At 43.0% G+C, this 22,107-nt stretch overlaps 2 protein-coding genes and 2 non-coding genes across 5 annotated transcripts; all 4 read left to right on the forward strand.

Moving 5' to 3' along the window:
* The first annotated feature begins 2,186 nt into the window (after nt 1-2,186).
* On the forward strand, nt 2,187-13,340 carry cited1 (Cbp/p300-interacting transactivator, with Glu/Asp-rich carboxy-terminal domain, 1). 2 transcript variants are annotated; one of them, XM_069172246.1, is made up of 2 exons: nt 2,187-2,257; nt 7,395-13,340. In XM_069172246.1, exon 2 carries the CDS (start codon nt 7,414-7,416, stop codon nt 7,987-7,989), a length of 576 nt encoding a protein of 191 aa, XP_069028347.1. In that variant the 5' UTR covers nt 2,187-2,257; nt 7,395-7,413; the 3' UTR covers nt 7,990-13,340. The 2 variants fall into 2 exon arrangements, with proteins under 2 accessions (XP_069028347.1, XP_069028346.1); XM_069172245.1 differs by lacking the exon at nt 2,187-2,257 and adding an exon at nt 2,705-2,933.
* Nucleotides 13,341-15,766: 2,426 nt separating this feature from the next.
* Nucleotides 15,767-21,597, forward strand: rps4x (ribosomal protein S4 X-linked). Its single transcript, XM_069172204.1, has 7 exons — nt 15,767-15,805; nt 16,398-16,475; nt 17,455-17,635; nt 19,336-19,433; nt 19,934-20,105; nt 20,183-20,340; nt 21,443-21,597. The coding sequence occupies exons 1-7, from the start codon at nt 15,803-15,805 to the stop codon at nt 21,542-21,544; spliced, it is 792 nt and encodes a 263-aa protein (XP_069028305.1). The 5' UTR covers nt 15,767-15,802; the 3' UTR covers nt 21,545-21,597.
* Nucleotides 17,761-17,836, forward strand: LOC138212039 (small nucleolar RNA SNORD61). Its single transcript, XR_011179389.1, has one exon. It is a non-coding gene; the product is annotated as a small nucleolar RNA SNORD61 (small nucleolar RNA).
* Nucleotides 20,394-20,466, forward strand: LOC138212040 (small nucleolar RNA SNORD61). The gene has a single exon (XR_011179390.1). It is a non-coding gene; the product is annotated as a small nucleolar RNA SNORD61 (small nucleolar RNA).
* Nucleotides 21,598-22,107: the final 510 nt, after the last annotated feature.

Consider the following 22,107-nt stretch of genomic DNA (forward strand, 5'->3'; position numbering starts at 1 on the left):
TTCTGCAAAACCCTGTAATACTTTGAACACACCTTTACTGCTACATGAAAAAAAAAAAAAAAAAAATTCCCAACGACTTTTATGCAAATGATGAGCCGCTGCTTTGAGTCGTGTCGCTGTTGATTAGTTTAGATAAATATGAGATAAATAACCAAACCTCCGTCCTTCCTCTTCCTTTGTTTTTCTGTTGTTTTAACATTTCCATAACCCCCGTTCAACTTTGAGGAAGTTTTCCAACACAACGTAGATGGTATCTACTTGACAAAAGGGGAATTGTTTTTCTGAAGCTGCGGTATCGTTGGTCTCCGTTAACCGAGCGGTCCAAAACATCCCGTCCGTCCGCCGGCACTTCGACCCACGTGTTGTAATTATTTAGTCTGATAGATGGAAACGGTTTGTTTGATTTGCATAACGTCTTCCCCCCCGAGGGGGGGGGGGGGGGGAGACAAAGAGACAGGGGGAGGAGGGGGGGGGGGGCCTCCTCCTATACGTCCTCCTCCTCATCAACATGTGAAGTGTCCTCGGTCAATGGCGGAGGGGATTTACTCGCACAATAAAGACAGATGCCACCTTTTATCCGCTTAACGGACGCGAGGCCGAGCGAGAGAGCGCGTGGCACTTGACCGCCGGACGCACGTCGTCAATGACGTCGTCAATGACGTCGCTCCCTCCGCCGACCGCCGAGGAGAATGGAGGTGAATGGGGAGCCGGTTTGTTCTTCTTCAGCAGGAGGTGGGAGGGGGGGGGAAGAGAGGTTTTTTTTTTCTCTTTTTTTTTCTGGGGGGTGGCCCTCCCCTCCCCTCCCAACTTCAACGACACTTTTCCGTGATCCCCCTTCCTCCCCCAACAGCCTTTTGTTTGTGCCTTATGAATAAAAATACGCTAAATCGGCGAAAATCGTTTTTTTTTCCAGCAGATCTGGTGTTTTGAGTCGCTCACAAACTTTACAACAATGAAACAGCACCAACGAGGCCGATCGTGTCAGATACTCACCAGGAAGTAGATTTAAACTTTGTTTTTATGCCTCCAATGGTTCAGGACCAGGGTGGTCTGCTGCAAAAGATTAATACACACTCATTAATTTGATTGGTTGCTAAGAGAGAATTGGAAAATGGTTAATAAACATGTAAAATGATGAATTATTTTTTTATTGGGGTTTTTTTTTGTGTGTGAAATGTTCCGCTTTAATCGTTTTCTGTTTATTATTTATAACATAATAAAAACGAAACATAATTATATGAGCCAAATTCCCCCAAATTAAAGGACAATAAACCCGAAAACATTTTCACGACGGGTATCCGCAGGCTCGTATTGATTATCCCCTCCGCGTAGTCTGCATGAAGTCACTTCTTATCTGAAAGCTGGTGAATTCAACCATTTCTGAGATGCAGCATCATCCAAGCTCAACATTACAAGCATTTTTCTTTTCTTTTCTTTTTCTTTTTTTTCTTTTTTATTTCTGTTCCCTCCAACCTGCGTGATAAATCATTCAGCGCACATTCATCAGCGTCTCTAATGACATGAAGACATGTCAAGAGAACATGTAGTTATGCAAATCACCCACAAACCACCCGGCCTCTCTCTCTCTCTCTCTCTCTCTCTCTCTGGACGAGTGACACAGACAAAGACTGAAGAGTCTGAAATGGTCCATTTGATTCCTGATGGTTTTGGCTTCAGAATGAGCAACATCTGCCCTGCAGAGCGGCGCCGGATAAACTCTGGAGGCCCGGATCCACCCGGGGTCGGAGGCCCGGATCCACCCCGGGTCAGAGCCCCGGATCCACCCCGGGTCAGAGCCCGACAGGCCTTTTTTTCAATAATAATAATAATAAAACGAATAGGAGGCTGAATTCTGCCTCAGTTTTGCCGTCCTGGCACTTTTCATGACACTTTAATATTTTATGAGTCTTTGTGAATCTTGTTGGCAACACCTGCGCTTTTTCCTGCCCAGTCGGAAACATCTCCCAACTTCTAAACTCTTTAAGATAAGTTTGAGTATTATGCTACTTTTCTGCTCAATTCTCCACCAAGCGCCATTTTAACCCATCGAATCGTCACGTATTCGCTATTTTATGTTATAAGTGTTAATTGTTCCGTGTGTTTGACATAATCTTTGTAGGCCCAATAAGAATGTAAATTTATTAAATTAAATAACTTAATTTTTTTTCCACAGTCTGTCGGAGCCAGGCTACCGTGGCGTCACTCATTTTAAAAACCCAGAGTTTGGGATTTAGGTTGTTGCCATCTTGTTGTTTTGGTGAGTGAGAAGTGTCCATATTTAGACAAACTGGGGAAGAGCACGGCGTGAATCTGACTGACGTTTTTTCCTACAATTTCTGGTTAAAATAAAGCTAATTGTTATCTGGAACTCACTATCGCCCCCTTGAGGTGCGAAGTGGTATTACATGAGACAGGGTGGGGGGCTGCTGGCTGGTTCTCAGTCTGACTTCTACAACAGAATAAAAAGATGTCTTCGTCACGGCGTCAAAGCTGTTAATTCTTTACATTTTATTTTATGGAGAGTGTTTGTTTCACTTTTTGAGTATTTGTAAGATCCGCAGCGGCTCGGTCCGGATCCAGGGAGAATCCGGTCCTTGGTTTGTGGTTTGCATTGAGCCCGGACTCAGTCGCACCGGTCTGCTTAGTGAGGAGGCACAAAATGCTTTTTATTCAGTAACGAGCTCATTGAGCAGCTGACAAACCCTCCGGAGTCTCTGCAGCCAGCGAGCACACTTTATTTCCACAGACTCTGCAAAACAACACCGACTTGCACTTCTCTGGGTTTTTTTTTTTTATTATTTATTTATTTATTTTTTATCTCCACACCAGCTTCTTTGGACTGTTTCAATCTACTTTTATTTCACTTTTTCTTTTTTAATTCTTTTTGGCTGCACCGGGCAACCTCCCCCCTCCACTCCCCCCTCCCCACACAGGTCGGTACATCACCGGTGCGTTTTCCCACCGTGACTGTGGCTGTCAGTGCGTGTTTGCGCTGTGAATGTGAAGTTCTTAAACGGGTGCTTCTTCTCGCTCCTCCAGTGTTTGTGGAAGACTTTTAAAGGAGGTCCAGAGCTTTCTGCGCCGGGCTGAAGGGGTTTCGGTGCACGAGCTGGTGGCAAGTTTACATTTTTATCCTCTATTCAGGCTCTTAATAGTGAATCAATTCAACTTAACTCCTAGAAATAATTGGCATGTTGAAAAAGTGATAAAAGCTGTATTTTAAGTTAGTTTTTTGTAGCTTTTAGTCACACATGAATCAATTAAAATGTGTCACAAGATTGTTTATTAGAATTTTTAATAGTACGTAGGATGTTTTATTTTGTTTAAAAGAGAAAAAAAACGTTGGGGAACACAAGTCAAACCAGCCTGCTTATTTATTTGTTTTTCCTTAAATTGGCTTCTCATTAGCCATCTTCAATATGGAGGCAATTAGAACAAGTGGTGAACGTGTCAAGCTGGGGCAGCATATGGTGTGTGTGTGTGTGTGTGCGCGCGCGTGCGCACGCGTGTGCAAGAGAAAAGGGACAGAGACAGACTGACGTTTCAATTTGCTTGTCAGGCTTTAATTGTGTAATTGAAACCTCTGTTGTGTGTGTGTGTGTGTGTGTGCTCTTAGTCTCACTCTGCCTGTTGACAAATCACAACACTGCTGTAGTATTCTCATGATTATACATTTTTATTTGACCATGAATTCCTGTAATATTTCCATATTACTGGCCTTTACAAGGTTTCTATGGTCCATTTAGGAACTTCTTCGATCTCATCCGAAGTGATGAAGATCACGTGTTGGGATGGAAAGCCCCATAACAGCCACTAAATGTCACTCTCATAGCGCACATGCTGAGTTTACGCCTGTCATCGCCTCACATTGTTCCTCACTGAGGATTTAGTAGTGAGTTAAGTGTCTGTTGGGCTTTAAACAAGCATTATTTTAATAATTAGTTGATTTTAGTTTCATTTTAAACATAAGAAAACCCTGGGGGGAAAAAGTTCCCTAAACTAAAAGCCAAACCTTCAAACTGTTCAAAACCCAAATATATTTGGTTTATAATGACATTTAAGGGAGGAAACCCAATTGTGAGGCTGAAACTTTGTCATTTTTGCTTAAAACAATGACTTAAATGATCATATTTGCCTGTAAAACTCATGTTTAGGGAGTAAATATGTGCCAATCAGCTACTGAACAGTGGGTTTGTAAATGTTGATGTGCTTTATGGCACCATTAACAGGAGCGGTGGTACAATTTAGTGCTGAAAGATTATTGGTTCATCAGTTAATTGTTTCTGTCACTTTTCAAGTTAAAAAAAATCACAAGTTTCAGCTCTTCCGATTGCTTTTCTCTGATTTTATCGGAAGAAAAGAATCATTTTTCAGATGTCTTCTTTGTCTCCGATGAAGTCTGATTGTCTATTTTCATATTTCCTTGTCATTTTTCAGCGGCCCATTGTTGTTGTTTTTCTCCGAGAGCTGCTAAAACTGTCAGTGAGAGCAGACTTTTCATTGCCGATAATTAAAGCGAATGCAGACCGGTCCGCGGCCAAGACGGCAGCCCGAGACTGCTAGTGAAACAATTTACAGGGAGGGGGGGAAGCTGAGCCAGGGCACATTTCACAATCTCATAAAAGTGGTGGAATAACACAATGAGTCAGGTCAGCTGTGAACAGGAAAAAACACTGGCGCTGCTCCAGCGGTTTCACACAAGCATCCTTCCTCGCCGCACCGAGCCGCCCCGCTGCTCCGCCGGCCGGGAGGAGAGCGGCGGCTCCGGTCCATCCTCAGCTCAGACAATAACAGCTTATTATGGGCTACAGTCTCGGGGAAGCTGTTATGTAAAGGCTAAAATTCACAACTGGAACACTGGGGCGAGCAAAGGCAACCTCGTGGCTTAACTCGTGTAGACAACTCTGTTGAATCATTCTTGATTCTCTTAGACAAATCAAATTTTAGCACGTGACGTTTAGTGATCTCAAAATTGCAAAGAAAGCTTTTTTGGGTTTTTTTTGTTGCTTTTTTTTGTTTTTACTGGCCGGGTTTTGCACATTTCTGCCTCCAGCTTAAATACCCATAATTCCTAATGTGTGACATCTGTAAACAATGAGGTCTGTGATGATTCAAACCAAATGAAACCAAAACAGACTGTTTGGGAAACGGTTTGGGTTTCAGTCTTAAAGGAACAGTCCGCCCAAATCAAACTCTTTCGCTCGTGATTACAGTGAACGCACCGCTTTAAGTTGCTCTGTAACCACCTCAAAGATCTGAACATCCACCAGAAGGCACGTTTAGGAATTTATAGAAGAGGACAATCGTGTTTTTGGACGCTAAATGATAAAGATTCGTAAGAAATGAGCTTAAATGAAATCCCTGAAAAGAGTTTTGATTTAATCAGGAACTGCAGAGAGAATAAACCCGATGATGACGGGTTTTGATAATTAGTGCTTCGGAAGGTCGTTCAAGGATAAATGTGGTTTATTTCAACCTGCCTTTCATCCCATTGATGTGGAGCTTCGGGGGATTTACATGAATCATTTTAATTTGGGTTACAAGTTCGCCTGAAAGTAAACACAGAAATTCGCTTTCCGTTTTGCTGTCGGCGTTAACGACAACTTAGCATACACGTTGAGGCGTTACGTGCCACTTTGTTCACGTTAAAAAATAATAATCTGTGTACAGTTTTTCGTAAAGCTGCAGGACGGTTTTTTCACCCCACTATACACTGGATTTTTTTTAACGATGCCTTGTTTTCCCGAATCTCTGCAGCGGAGGTGGAGAGCACAAGGTTAGATTTCAGCGCACTAATGGGAAATAAACCAGTCGTCCTTTAATGTTTAACCGCAGGAGAGGTTTGAGATGTTTCTTGGTACGTTTTGAAATACCTAAATTGAATATATTGAAGCCCTTCTCTGTGCTTAAGGCTGCTTTTTTTTTTTTTTTTTTTTTTTTTACTCTATAAAATGTAAAGCGATTGTCAAACTGCAGCTTTTTAAGACCTATTTTTTCTTTAAAAAAACAAAATAATAAGTGCAGCAAGTGAGGCCTCTTAGTTGTGTTGCTTTTTGTTTGTTTGCACGTCCATGTGGTAGAAAGCTGTCGAGCAGAGACACCATGTGCAGCCTGGCCCTGACAGTAATCAGTCAATGAATAATGAACACACACACACACACACACGCACACACACACACACACAGAGCTGCCATTGACAGCTGTTTGGTATCTTTGTGCGTGTGTTAACTCTATCAGTGGAGTGCAGCTGCATGCCTGCCTGTAGCAATTATGTTCTTGCTAAATAAGAGCCAGTGCTGGGAGGAGGGTGTGTGTGTGTGTGTGTGTGTGTGTGTGTGTGTGTGTGTGTGTGTGTCACCACATATTATTAAGCGATTAACTTACTCAAAGGACGGCTGCATGATGCAGTGTGTGTGTGCGTGCGTGCGTGTGTGTGTGTGTGTGTGTGTGTGTGTGTGTGTGTGTGTGTGTGTGTACGTAAAGGCACACATGCTGTTTGAACTGTGTGAAACATAAACCACCACAGGGACTTTAACATGAGCCTCGAGGAGTCGTTTTGCACACACACACACACACACACACACACACATTGCGTTTCACTCGCCCTTTTTACCTCCACACACATCTCTGTGACATTTTCTCGCTTCACACACACACGGAGTCAGACATATGGTCTGTTCTCAGGGTCCATATGTATTTATCCTCCCATGTGACCCAATCACTCTGAGATCCTCAAAGGCTCTGTTGTGTTGTGAACTCCATTCACTCACACACACACACACACACACACTCATACATAGACCTATAAACACTCACTAACCCTCGTCGAGCCTTTTCATGGTTAATTTGCTGCTCAGTATGTGAAGAGGAAAAGCAGACATCGAGCGAGCAAACACACAACGTCAGTCTGAACCGGGTCATGCGGCCGTCGAGGCACCGGGTCGCCTCCTCCTACGTTTCCCAGACAAATCCGACTCCAGCGATTTACCGGGTCGTAAGAACCCGAGCGAAGCTGCTGCTAAGTCAACAACGCCTTTGTTGTTGCGGTCTGACTCGACCGCGTGTTTGTCAGGAAACGCCGTGAAAATGACCTCGATGTTTTGTCATTCTGTCCTCGGTTATTAAACGTGTTAGTCGAGCCAGGAAGTGATCTGTTTTCTGAAGATGTGGAACAACCGGCAGGAAGGCTCATCCACCGGTTGAATCATTTCAGCTATCTCTTACACCAAAGTCTTATCATGAATGACATCGGTCCTCCGATGATGTCATCGGCCACCGGAGCAGGCCTGTTGTTTTGCTAACCAGCTTATCTCTTCCTCCTCATGTCCCAGTTCGATGACATTGCGTAACATCTCCCTCTCTCTTCCTGGTTCCTCCTCCTCCTCCTCCTGCAGGCTCTGGGTTTTCCTGGTGATGACCTCACTGCTGTTCCCTGGCAACGCCCACGCTGCGATGAAAGACCTGTCCTCCTCCTCCTCTCCTCTGACCTCCCTTCTCCACTACCCGTCCTCCAAGACCTCCGTCGTGCCCTTCGTCCCGTCCGCCGGCACCGCGTCCTCTCCGGGGTCGTCGCTGTCGTCGGCGCCGCTCTCCAAACCGCAGCCCTTCTGCCTGCAGACGGGGCCGCACCTCATCGCCAGCATGCAGCTACAGAAGCTCAACTCGCACTACCAGAACCTGGCCGGCGCCTCCACCGGACACCCGGCGCCCGGCGGAGCTCAGAGGGGCTTCGGCGCCTCGGCGCTGGGGACGGGGAACCAGCTGCTGGGGCCGTCCGGAGGCCTCGGAGGCGGCGGGATGAGCGTGGGGATCGGGATGGGGAACCAGGGCGCCGCCGCAGCTGGAATTATCGACTTTGACCCCGTGGACGAGGAGGTTCTCATGTCTCTGGTGGTGGAGCTGGGTTTGGACCGAGCCAACGAGCTGCCCGAGCTCTGGCTGGGGCAGAACGAGTTCGATTTCATGTCGGACGTGCCGGCCGGATGCTGACCTTTCGAAAAACAGGAAGATCCGTTGGAATTGATTGACAAAGAGAGGGAAGACTTCTCTCCCTTTTTTTGTTTTACTCTTTCCTCACTTTCTCGGTCGATTTAAAAACAAGGAAACCGAAGAGCCAAGCAACGCAAGACGGCTCGCTTTGTTGGTTTTCATTCAATCAGTTTTCTTTATTGCGATGAAACCAGCAGCGGTTCCACTCTGATTAATATTTTCCTTTTTGGTTTAAAAGACAGAAGCATTAGCAGAGTATGAACAGAAACACGGAGCCAGACGACTTCTTCTTTTTTTTGTTTTGCTCCTCTCCTCCTCTTTCCTCGATCACTCCGTCGTTGTGGCTTAATGAAAACAAGTTGATTGACATGAGAAGGCTTGACGAGAGACATTTGAGCCAACGTCTTGGAAACAAAACTATAAAGACCAGTAAGATACACCTGTTGGACTCGGGCCCCCTCGTTTCTCGGAGCCGTCCTCTCTTGATCGAGTCGGCGCTTTAAGGAAAAGGAAAATGGGAAAGCGTGACTTTATGGGAGTTTTTTGCGACGGGACGGCAAACACTACGCTTCCTGTTTTCTTAATAGACAATATTAGAGTCTGGTCTCACGGGAACGAGCCTCCCGTCTCGTTGGCTTCACAAAGAAACCGATTGTCTGAGAACTGGTTATCTCAATGTACTTCTTTCTTTTCTCTTTTTTTTTTTTTGTTTGAATTTAGTTCAAGCAGTCGTATTCATAGAACATGTTATTTAAGACTGGTTGATATCCATCAGGAGTCGTCGGACGAGGAGCGCTTCTGTAGTCGGTTAGACTTTTCTGAACATAATGAATTAGATCAAGAAATGTGGAATCTTTCTGAGCACGGGACATTAATGGAGGAAACTGTCTGGCACCGCAGCACCGCCTCATTAAAACAATCGAAAGCCCTTCTTCGGTCATGCAAGTCGTCTCTGCGTTGTACGTGTGTCGGGTATCCGTGACCCTGGATGCCGTTTCCTCACATTGAACATACAAGGTTTTGTCAACATTTGTGGACATAAGTGCTCTTTCGCTTTGATGTTCAGCCCCTACAGACCTCCATGCGCCTGATAAGGAAGTGCTTGGTTGTCATCAGGCCTGGCGGCTGCTGTTAGCCCGCCTCTGACCTGAACACACACCGTGGTTTGGTTGAAGTGTGGCAACACGCTGGTCCACATCTTGGGGATGGGTGTCGACAAACGGCTCGTCATTCGGTACCAAATCTCGACACCGAGGCTAAAACTAAAGACCTTTTTCGTTTTTAAAACGTCGAACTTTTGCTCCGTTTACACGAGAGTGAATCTCCTCAGCGTCGGCGAGCCGCAGCACTACAAAGCCTTCAAAATAAAATCACAGTTTCAACTCGTGTAGCTTAAATCTGACGTTAGAAAACCTCGTTTCACGCTTTTCAAACTAATCTTTGGCCGCACACCCGCTGGAGCTGCGTGGGCTGCAGTAACAGGAGGCAAGCTAGCGTCTACTAAAAGCATGTGAGACTCAGCCTGATGCACACCAGTGCAACCAGTAGGATGGTTGGGATCAGACCAGAAGGATGTTTCACGTGCAGCTTTGACTTTTTGTGGCTAAAGCGAGCGTCGGCATTAAATCTGCTTGTTTTACAGTCGTACTCATCTTGACAAGCTCATGGTGCTCACTCTGGCAGTCACGTTGGAGGTCCTTTGTTCAACTTGTCCAGCTCACTAGAATCAAAATAAACTTTACCTGTGAAATATTCATGTAAATCCCTCAAAACATGCACAAGTCGCATGCATAGCTTCTCTCGAGCCCTCGGCTCTGACATGCAAATGAACTTCAGTGCTTCACTTTGAAGAAAAACCTGAAAGTGTTGGATTACATCATAACGGCTACTGAGCCAGCGTGTCGAATCTGTGTCTGTGCCATGTGATACTGCTGAAAGCTGTGGGGGAAAAAAAAAAAAGCCAGTAAGAGGACCTTGGAGTGGAATTGTTGGGTAAAATGAAAAAAAAAAAAAAAAATAAGGTTAATTCACATTAAGTTACATTTCACAACTCGCATGAATAACTGAAAAAGCACATATGATTTTTATCATGTGGAAAAGAAAAAAAAAAATTCACGTAAAACAGGATCTGGGTTTTTACACGATATCCAAAACCTTTTTCAAAAGCCACAAGCTTCAGAAGCTTTATATATATAAAATATGCATAAAATAGCAAACAAGCAAAAGCAAAACTCACAAATTGGCCCATTTACTTAATTTCACTGTTTATATATATTTTCTCTTTCCATAATTGCCTCATGGCCTTAGAGTGTTTTGAGGTTTCACATGTGATGCCTTCACGTGTCAATATTTTTGTAAATTAATTTTTTTTTTTTTTTTTCAGTTTTAATTGTGCCGAATCTTTTCTGGCTAAATATTTTGACATCCACAACTTTCCTTTCTAATACTTTATATAAAACGCTGAACTACCGGACCTCCATGATGTTGCCAGATGTGGTTGCCAGTTAATGATTGTTAGTGGAATATTAAGTGGTTTATAGAGTCTGCTCTCCATCTTCCAGGTGTTTTGTTTCTTGCTGCTGCAGACTTTAGAGGTTAAAAAAAAAAAAAAAAAAAAATTAAATCCTGGGGCCTTTTAAAGTGACACCGGACCCTCTGCCCTGTACACACCTCCTCCCCCACTCCCCCCCTATAGAGGCTTTATGTGCTGCGTCCTGCTGCAGATGGATACGGTCAGGACGAGGGGCTCTCGCATATATCTGTTGTTGTAAGACGAGACGTAGGGCGTCGGGCAACGAAAAAGCCGTCTGTCATCGGGGGCATTGTGGGTTCTTCTCCCGCTCCGCACAAAAAAAACCAACACACTTGCACGTCTGCGCACACACACACACACACACACACACAAAACACACCTGTACGTGCATTTGCATCCTCGCAAACACATGCAGGCGCACACAAAGGCATGGAAATAAACCCACAGCGGCGGCTCGGGATGGTGTTACAGCAGGGAAACGGGAGGAGCAGCCGTGAAACAGGCACTTGTTCAGTTCCACATCAGAGTATCGAGGTGTGATGTCAGAAGAAGAGGCCGAAAAATACACTAATCTGACGACATATAGGTCGCCGGTAGAAAAAAGACTTGTTAATTTATTTAAATATAGACGTCTCAACAAACACACACACACACACACACACTTCTTCTGTCCTTTACAACGTTTTGATGTTGGTGAAGGTCTCGGTTACAACGTTCTCTTTCTTTAATGCAACAAGAGAAGCAGCGATTAATGAAAACCCGATGAAAGACTAGTTTGACAGAATCCGTTTTTTTTCTTTCTAAAGGGGGATTTGCTGGGTATTTTTTTTTTACTTTTATAACAATCACCAGAGAAATAAATAAAGATGCTGCTCGTCGCCTCCAAATCCGACAGATAGACGCTGATTCTCGTCTTCGTCTGTCTCGTTGCCGAAGTGGGTCAAAACAACATTCTTCAGATCGAAGACGGTCTCGTGTTGGTTTCCGTCCGCTCGACATTGTTGTAAAGCCCCTCTGTGTGTGTGTCTGTCTGTCTGTGTGTGTGTCTGTCTGTGTGTGTGTGTGTGTGTGTGTGTGTTGCGGTCCAGTCTTAATCCCAGCTGAGGGAATGTTTTTTTTTTTTCGATGTGAACCAGAGGTTTCCCCCCTTCCTCTCCTTCTTTCTCCTCTGAGAAAATTGCCTGGTGGGGATGCTTGAATTGTCTGAGGGCTTTCATTTCCTCTTCTTCCTCGACCCCCCCCCCCCCTCACCCACACACACGGTAGCACAGATTAACCCCAGCAAAGACCTTTTGAACCAAAAATACTCCTCACAGTATTCAGAAACTTGCATCTATTCAGAGGATTATGACCTTTTTTTAACCTGATTCCTGCAAAAAAAAAAAAAAAAAAGTCAACTTCCTGCTTGAATTTGGGCATTTCTCCTGTCGCTGACACGATTTCAAAGCTCCACACTGTTGATTTTGTATGTTTTAGCTCAAACTACAATGTCACTAAAGGAGAATATCAACTCTAATTGGTTCTCCATCGTCCATCCTGTTGCCTCCTCTTGTACAAGGACTCTTTAAAGACCTAATTCCTTCAGTTCACATTGACTTCCTCCAGTTCCAAGTTATTATTGCAAAGGAAATCTTCCCCAAATTGGTATTCTGACATCCCAGAAGTGCTATAAAACTGCAGCAATTTCATAATCTTGTAAGGGTGTTAAATATCCTGTCATTGTTGCAAAAAAAAAAGCCCAAGTTAATGTATTCAAATGGCTCAAACAGTCAAAAACCAAAGGATGTTTGTGTTTTATGTCATCAGACAGACATATATATTACTGAAAACCCACCAAAGTACCGGCAGATTCTGTGGAAATAATGAAACCAAGATGTCCCCAAGGAATCAGTATGAACCCGATCAACTAATGTTTGTCCAGGAGCGTCCAAGGACGTCGTGGTTTGGTGCATCCGAAGACATTATTTGTCTTGGTTGGAGTCACAGTTGTGGGCTTGGAGGGCTCAATCAGTTCGATAATGGATTTATTATTCTACTCTCAAGTAAAAAAAACAAAAACATGCAGTGAATACATGGACTTTGGTCCAGATGTCCTGCAGTGAACAAACAGTCCATCGGCGGAGTCTCCACAAGTCATAAAAAGAGCTCAAAAGACAGCAAAGTCTCAACCTCCTGACAAGGTGTTCTTATTAATAGCTTATAACTGATCTATAAAGCATTAATAAATGACTTATTAATATTATTACATCTTATACACCTTGTATAAATGCTGCCTTATCAGAAAGTGCCACCAAAAAAAAAAAGCCTCCGTGTTTGTTGTTGTTGAGATTTGTGTCCCTGTAAAACCTTCACGGTCGCCACGACGAATGAAGCAGATTCCCAGTTTCTGTGTGACAGCAGCGATCGGTCACTCACTCGAGCGCTGCCTCCGGGGTCACTAAAAATGTCCCGACACGTCCAAGGGCCGTGAAACACGTCGACACCAGCAGAAAAGGTTTCTCCTCCACAGCGATGAAAACGTTCAGCTGGTGACGCTGAAGCCGACGCTGCACTGATTTAATCCACTTTTTACTTTTTCCCATCGTCCTTTAAATCTGTAGATTGTATTTTCTTGTTGGTTCGACTTTCAGTGTCTTTTCCTTGATTGTTTTTTTTTTTTTTTTTCGAATGATGAAATAATTATTATTCAAAGATGATTTTTAAAAAAGCACTTTTTGCTCACCGGCTCTCACTTGTATATCTGTATGTAAATGACTGAGATCATATTGGAAAAAAAAATGCTTGTATTTTTGTTACGGCTCTGAAGTTTGGGAGGAAAATAAAGAAGTTGAAAACTGAGCTGGAGTGAATATCTTGTCATTAAAACGCCACATATGGTTTATACCTTGGACAGTTTTCCATGAACTCATGTTTAATATGTTATAATATATATATATATGTAAAACCAGACAGAAGCACAGAATATAAGATGATACAGTCACAAATAAAGGTCCAGTAAACAGAATAATAACCACAGGCATGTTTAAATGAACATTACCAATGCTTCATTTGAGTATGTTATATATATATGGGCATACAAGTGATAATTAAGTGTCCCAGACGGGGAGCTTCACTGTACAATGCTTCCATCTGCTGGTCTGTGATGGTGAATACACACACTGACGCTCACATTCATTTAAATCAACAAAGAAAAGTGCAGTTGCTCCAGTTTCTTTTTAATTTTATGCAGGTGAAAATTCATACTTGCTCATTTCTTTCTCTAATTTAAAGCAGGCATCTGTACGATACAAGATAATGTGCATAAAATGTAAATAAAATCTAATGCAACACAATTTATTCAGCGATTAAAGACAAAAAGCAGAATGATTGTCATTTCATCTTTATTTTTTATTTAACAAAAAAATTAAGGTAAGACTTTATTAAAATTCTATTATTAGAATGAAAAAGTAACACTGATAATAATAATTACAATAATGATATCACAGATATAATGTTGAATGCTGCCTTTTTGTTTGTTTTATGTTTTTCAGTTATGAAAGTCGTTACGTGTCTCTTTCTTCCTGTTTATGGGTGCTTGATGGGCACACAGCACCGTGCTGCCCTCTGCTGGTCACGTTACACAACAACACAGTCAGGGGCGCTTTCTAATTCATTAATTCATTGCATTGAAAGTGTGGAGGGCAATTTTTGGCATTTCTTTTGTTAAAAAAAAAAAAATCATTTAAATTATTAATTTGGTATTGAAATAACAATTAATGCTAAATTTCTGGATATCTGTGTAAATATTGTACGGTGGGGGTCATTAACGGCCCACAGAACAACAGATTTCTGCCCCTCATTAAGTTAATCTCACCATAACAAGATGGGCCTTTTTACAGAAAAGAAAAAGATAAACATTTCAGCTGGCAGCGTCACGTTTTCTGGTTCTGTGAAAAGCACTTAAAAAGAGCGAATTTAGGCACAGAAATATGAAAAACGAACTCCAGCCACAGACTTGTTTCATTACAGCCATCACCTGGACTTTATTACACTCTACATCTGTATTAAACAATACTGCAGCCTTTCGACAGCTCGTTTAAACAAACGTCTCCCTTCTTTATTTCTTTGGCATATTTGATTCCAGAAATCTGTGTTTAATCCTCCTGAATAAACCTCATTGGTTCCTTTGGTCGAGGGCCGTTTCAACCATGTATTTTTTGAAGAGGAGGGTCAGACTTCGGGTCTCCAAATTGCTGCCGGCCACTTTGCAGAGCTTCTGTGAGCCTTTGTGAAATGTATAAATGTAGATTAGTGGGTTGATTCTGTTGGAAGAACACCGAAGAGCAGACTTTGTTCATGTAAAGACAGAAAACAAGAGAACAAATAGGTCACTCAGAGCGAGAGAGATCTACGTGTTGAACGTACACATGAGATGATGAAGGATTAGTTCCTGCAGCCTGGAGGGAAGCAGAGATGCCTTCAGAGAGAGAGACGACATGTGTGCATCATTTGGCAGCGGAAGACACAGTTTTATCTCCTTTTGTGTAAACAGGACTGAGACCCGCCAGCGTTTCCTGACCGGGACATCCTGAAGCCCGCCGAGAGGAGCAGAGGGAGTGAAACCACGTACGAGCAGCGGCGGCAGCGAACGGAGGGTTTATGTGATGTCTGAACTCTTTAAAGTGAAATGTCCCCATTGAGATGAATTCAGTCTGCTGCTTTTATTACTGTGATGCAAAAAATGTGGCCTTATTTATTATTATTAAAAAAAAAAAATCATGTTAGCTGCCTATGACCTTACCGTGACCTTGGTGACCCCCATCTTTTTCCCTCTTGTGCCATCAACAGGTCAAAACTAATAACATCCAAATCAGTTTCAGTTGTATTTTGTGTTAGCGTTAGTTACATCATACTTGCTTTGCACATGCACTTATATGTGCTTTTGCTCCTCTGTTGTCAAACATATTAAACTGCTTAGTCATTTTTTATTACGCTGATTAAGCCCAGTCATGTTAGAAGTAATTACAAATAGCCTTTCCCCCCCTGTATGTTAAAACTGTTAAACGGGGCAACAACTTTAAAGACTAATTATATTATAGTATATAATAATATATATTGAATATATATATATATATATATATCAACTCATATCTTTCCTTCAAAATAAAGAAAGTAAGAAAGTAAAATGTAATCCGAATTTTGCTTGCGCCTTTCCGTCTTTATGTCCCTCCCAGTCTGCCGTAGGAGGCATTATCATTCAAGACCGGAAGCCGGGAGGTCCTTTCCCCCGCAGACTCCAACATGGTGAGCTGTTCCTCCTCACGATCCTTCTCTGAACTAATCCCCAAACATCGCTTTTCGCTGTTGTACTATCGAACTCACATCCGTCCCGGTTTGAATTTGCACATCTCGTGATATATTAGATGTTTATATTGTTTCCAAAATCCGCGGATTTTGCTCTTTAAAGACGATTTAAAGCGACACGTCTTCGGTTTGTGTCACGTTTAGCCTGAATGTGGCTATCGCTGCTAGCTCGCGTAATAAAACGAAAGCTGCTGTTAGCCTGTGGAAACGTGCGTTTCTCTGACGTTTTTATTTATTTATCTTAATTTAAAATGAGTTCCTAGTTTCAGTTAAAACGAGACATAAAGCCTGTCCGTTCCCCGGGCCGGCCGGAGCCTGGCTAGGCCGCAGCCGGCTCCGTTGACCTGCATTCATTCCCGAGGCGCGTTAGCGTCGCGTGCTAACCGGACCGACCCAGCGGAGCCTCTTTTATCACATTTTACACCCCGAAAATAAGCCGCTGTGGTTGTAGTTAAGTTTCCCAGAGTACCGCCGCCGCCACCGGGCTGTTTTTCCCAGTTGTGATGACCCGGCTGTGTCTCTTCTCCTCCAGGCAAGAGGACCGAAGAAGCACCTGAAGCGCGTCGCGGCGCCAAAGCACTGGATGCTGGACAAGCTCACCGGGGTTTTCGTAAGTAATGATCCAGTATATGAATATATGAATGTGTATGTGTGTGTGAAAAGCTCAAGTTTAAAGACATATTCTTATTTTATCACCATCGTGTGAAGAGACTCGATTTCCTCTCAGGTTTTTGGGATGTTGAAATCCAGCCTTACTCCCGTCTTCCCGTCCCAACTTCCCAGATTTGGTTATTAAATCCACATTTCTATTGATTATTCATCTAAATGCACATCTCTGAGGTATTTGGTCCCAAAAATTTAATATTTGAATTTGTCCACATCAACTGGCCCTTTTTGTTATTAGTCTTATAATCACAATATTACAAATTCAACCTGTTAGCTGGGATTTAATTATTATAATTATTATTATTAGTAGTAGTAGTAGTAGTCGTAGTAGTAGTAGAAGTGCAAGTTGGGAATTCAAAACAAGTGTTAATTACTTTGTGGGTTGTAAACTGTTTTGATTAATTGACTCTTTTGGGGGTAAAACAGAATATTGTGTCAACGAACCTGAATCATTTACCAATAAAACTCGGGGCTTGCTTTTATCGCCTGGTTGTACTGGTTCTTCTCTGGAGACACAAAGTACGTACAGCTGTGTTTGTGTTAGAAAACGACAACTTCAGGCTCTTTGGGGAAGCGAGGCTTTGAGCAGAAACGTATGATACATTTTTAATGAGCAGTACGCATCCTAAACTGCAGAGATTCAATTCATAGTTTCTTCAATCTGTCAACATCAAGTGAAAAATAACCACATTTCTGCTTATGAGCTTTTTACCTTTTAGGCACCAGTTGATTTACTGCAGTTCATCATCGCAGTCCAGAAAAATGAACGCTCTTACTTCTTAATTTTGCAAAGATTCAGGTCCAATCTCACAGAAAGCTCTCTGAATCAATTTCAAACTTTTATCGTGAAATAAAGTTTTGCAAGTTGCCGTTTGTCGCCTGCTTGTCCCACCTTGACCCCCGCTGTGCTTCTCCTCTCTCAGGCTCCTCGTCCTTCCACCGGTCCCCACAAGCTGAGGGAGTGCCTGCCCCTCATCATCTTCCTGAGGAACCGCCTCAAGTACGCCCTGACGGGGGACGAGGTGAAGAAGATCTGCATGCAGAGGTTCATCAAGATCGACGGCAAGGTCCGCACCGACATCACCTACCCGGCTGGATTCATGGGTGAGCGTCACAGCTGTCTGCGAGGATTACTAAGATGTTGAAAAGTAGTAGATTTGCGGTGTCGTTTATTGTTTCCAATCTAACGTGCACATTGACGCCTCTGTCGCCGTGTTTGGACACGAGGAGCAGTGATGAATTTGTGGGTTTGATCAGCAATGAGCTGAAACTACACGACCAATTCCTCTAAGAAGTTCTGAGCTCCAACTACAACTCTCATATGATGCTTTCTTCAAAGTGCAGAATAAATACCAGGTTTTTAATCGTCTGTGCTTCGTTGTGGTCGTGAGATTTCTTTAAAGGCAGCAGCTCCTCAGGAAGAGAATAGAAAGCCTCTTTTATCAGGGACATCAGCTGTGATTTAAGGAGTCGAACAGACTCCGTCTTTCTCCTATTAAAGGTCTGTTTCTTCCGTCTTTATCGGGACGTGTTCTCCAGCTGGTTGTCAGAAAGGTCACTTTGGATTTTAGATGGATTTTACCGATAAGAAAATGTCACATCAGACAAGACGAAGGTCGGAGACCAGTCAGTCATTTAATTTAGATGTGCATCAAAGTGAGATATCGAAACAGTTTAAGTCAGTTTAGTTCAAATGTAAATGTTTTTTTGATGGCTCAGTGATGACGCAGCAGCAGCTGCAATCATCTTAGATGATTAGAAACTGGGAACTAAAACTAATTTTTTATTTTACTCGGTCATTAATGCGGTCACTTTAAAACTGGGGAAAATGTGACGATATTTTCTCCATGATGCTTCTTTACTGTTATTTATTTTATTTTTCTTTGTGTAATTACTGACAAAATGAGTCCGCCAAGCTTTAATCATGTAGTGTGTGTGTAGTAAATCTGGTGTTAATAATCTCACGTCAGAGGCTTTCACTTTTTTGGAGCCGTCTCTCTGAACTCTTTGTGGATCAGTGGGCTGCAGTAGCAGTCACGTCTCCTCCTGTCACGTCCTTCTCCACCTCAACGCCGGCCAACAGCCTCATGTGGAGGTGCTGCGTTTTAATTTTCCGAATCCGAGGGAAGCCTTTGCGGCACAATGATCGGTTTCTATTTATACATCCACAGTAAAAACTGTGGGCCGAGAGCAGAGCAGGACCCGGTTTAAAAAGCTCCGGTTGCAATGTGAATGAAATCTAGTTATTTTAAATTTAAATTAATATTGATTGAGCATAATGTTTTTCTTAAGACATTTTATTCAGTGTTTTCTTTTTTTAATAGTCTGCGGAGATCCAAACGCTGAAACTCCCATTTGGCTGCATGTCTGATGAAAGTGTCCTTGACAGATACTGAACTCTCTGATCTGCCGCTGTGACAGAGATTCGTACCTGAACATGTGGAGAGACGGCTCCGTCCTCAAATGTCTCCGTTGGGCCACTTTCCTCTTTGATTCTCGTTTCATTTCAAGGTGGTCTGTCGTTTACCTGGAAAATGAAGCTGATAAGTCAAAAATTAGATTTCCATCTGGAATTAAGGATGTGATTTGTTTCTGTAACTCTAAAAAGTGCATGTAGTCGTGGAAATATCTCGTCTCCACACGACGTTGAGTTGATTGGAAACTGTTGAATGGCACATTGTAATAATCGTACACTTGAACTAAGTTCTCTACAACATTTGACTGAAAGGATTTTAGTCTGACGACCTCATAAATATTAAATATCAACATGATTTTGATGCCAAAACTGTTTTCTGTTTGCGCAGATGTGATCAGCATCGAGAAGACCGGTGAGCACTTCCGTCTGATCTACGATGTGAAGGGACGTTTCACCGTCCACCGCATCACCGCTGAGGAGGCCAAGGTGAGACCCGGAGACGTCTTTTACATTCAGGTTTTTTTTTTCTCCGGGGAGTTATCGTCTATTACGAAGCAGAAGTGTGTTGCCGTGTCGGGCTGCGGCAGTAAATTCCCTCTCTTTGGTAAAGAAGCTGGATTCAGTTCAGCGATGTTGTCGGTAGAAGCAGGTGTCACCACATGCTCGGCGCCGGGATCTGAAGATTCGGTGTTCTTGGCCGACTTGTCAGGTGTAATCGTCACGCGAGACGGCTTTTTTTTTTTTTTCTTCTTCTTTTCAAAGGATTTGGTCTTTTTGCCAACCGACAGCCGGCGGTGTTTGAAACTGGTTTAATCTTTAAAACCTTGGTCAAATCTGGTAGAAAATCCTTCTGCTGTGAGACGGATTAACGCTGCAGATGGGGAGGAGTCGTTGTTCCCAGCGTCAGACGATCGCTTCACACGCCGGGCACAACTTCTTCTTCTTCTTCTTCTTTTTTTTCTAACGCGGCTCCTCTTCCTCTGCAGTACAAGCTGTGCAAGGTGAAGAAGATCATCATCGGCACCAAGGGAATCCCCCACCTGGTGACCCACGACGCCCGCACCATCCGCTACCCCGACCCCAACATCAAGGTCAACGACACCATCCGCATCGACCTGGAAACCAGCAAGATCACCGACTTCATCAAGTTTGATACTTGTAGGTTGAAGACCTGCAGGAATACGCTCCGGTTCTTTTTTGTGGTGAAGGTTCCTCACGCTCTCCTCTCTCTCCAGCTAACCTGTGCATGGTGACTGGCGGCGCTAACTTGGGGCGTATCGGCGTGATCACCAACCGAGAGCGTCACCCTGGATCCTTCGACGTGGTGCACGTCAAGGACAGCACGGGCAACAACTTCGCCACAAGGCTCTCCAACATCTTCGTCATTGGCAAGGTGAGAACACGTGGAAATATAAATACGATGTGTTTGTAGAAACAGACTTTGGAGCGGTGATGACAATTTCTGGTTTTGATCAGCAATGAAAATAACCGACCAATTCCTCTAAGAAGTTCTGAGCTCCATTAAATAAAACGGTTTAAACCTTTTCTCAAGAACAAAAGCACAACTTCTTCCTGCAGTTCAAAACTTCTGGTTAATGGAACCAAAAATGGGAACTAAACTCTCAACAAGTGGCAGCATTAATGTTTAATACTGGTTTCATGTACAAGATTAAACCTAAATGTTTCCTGCGGTGGCTTGAAAGCTCAGTCCGTAAAAACATGCACATAATCAAAGCAATATACAATATTACACAATGTAGAGGTTTTTTTGTTTCCATAACAAAACCAGTAAAATGCCGAGTCAGTGGTTTCTGAGTTAATTAGCTTTCAGCAGACTAAAAATAACAAGCTGAATATTTCACCCAATAACTCCTTATTTCTGAATAAATACCAACGAAGCTGCAAGACACAACATCATGCATGGTGCCATAAACATACATTTAAGGGAATAAAACAGGAAGCACGCAGCTTTGAGTTCAGCATTTTGTGTTTTCTTCTGATTCTGGTGACATGCGGTGTAAAAAGCTTCATGAACGGAGCTCCGTGCCGTCGCCTCAAACGCTCGCTGACTGATGTCGAGTCCCCGGCCTGCGGAGGGAGTCGATAATAAACCGCCTGACATTTGACTTGGCCGCTGCCGTTTCTCCGTCGGGCTTTTCTTCACCTCCATGTTGGTGTTGACGTGTCGGCGGTCAGAAAAACGTTCGAGCCATCAAGTGTTTCGCTTCTCTCAAACATTTCATAGTATTTTTCATTTACTGGTGTTTTTAATCTAAATCAACCTGTTGCTCTGTAAAGATTTATGACTGAAGATCCTTATTATTCCTTTTAAATAATTTGCTGCCTGTTTTTAATAAAAAATGTCCGGAAATAAAACCGCAAACTTTTCCTCTGACCCGACCTGTTAGTGTTGAAACATTTCACCCCCTTTTATCGTCCGCGTTAACCGATTTCTCTGATCTCTGTCCCCCTCCTTCTGCCACGCTGGTTTCCAGGGCAACAAGCCGTGGGTGTCCCTGCCCAGAGGAAAGGGAATCCGTCTGACCATCGCCGAGGAGAGAGACAAGAGGCTGGCCGCCAAACAGGGCAGCAGCTAAACTGGCCACAGAAAAAGACAGCCTGGTTTTCAAATAAACTGTTATTTACCAAACAGCTTGTTCTTGTGCTTTCTTGTGTTTGTAGAGAATGAATTGGGGCTCTTTGACATTATGTTTGGCAGGAAAAATTCCAAATTTCCCCCAAAATAGGGAAACCGGAGAAACTTTAGATGGGATTATTTTTAATTGTGAATTTTGTGGGTTTCCTGTCCAGAATCTGTCAATCATTTTTAATAACTTTAAAGGAGTGAAACGGTCAGATGCACACAAACTGGTGGAACGTTAAAGCACTGGAACTGGAGCCCCATTCAGAAGTCCTAAAGGAAAACGTTGAATTTAAGAAGCAGCTCACTGAAAGTGAAGCTTTAGTGAAGTATGACTACTATTTTTATTTTTTTTTTTTTTGCCAAATTTGTTGACCTTGTAATTAGTTATTATTAATGATAAATCATTTGCCATCGATACATGTTGTACTGTGTCCTGCAGCTTGAGGATCTTTTTTTTTTTTTTTTTTAAACTTGGACGTACTGACAAGTATCACTTCAAAATCTTCAAAAAAAATC

This window comes from Embiotoca jacksoni, unplaced genomic scaffold (assembly GCF_022577435.1).
Source record: "Embiotoca jacksoni isolate LCO1_2020_lvr unplaced genomic scaffold, fEmbJac1.0.p SCAF_51, whole genome shotgun sequence".
Taxonomy (NCBI): domain Eukaryota; kingdom Metazoa; phylum Chordata; class Actinopteri; family Embiotocidae; genus Embiotoca; species Embiotoca jacksoni.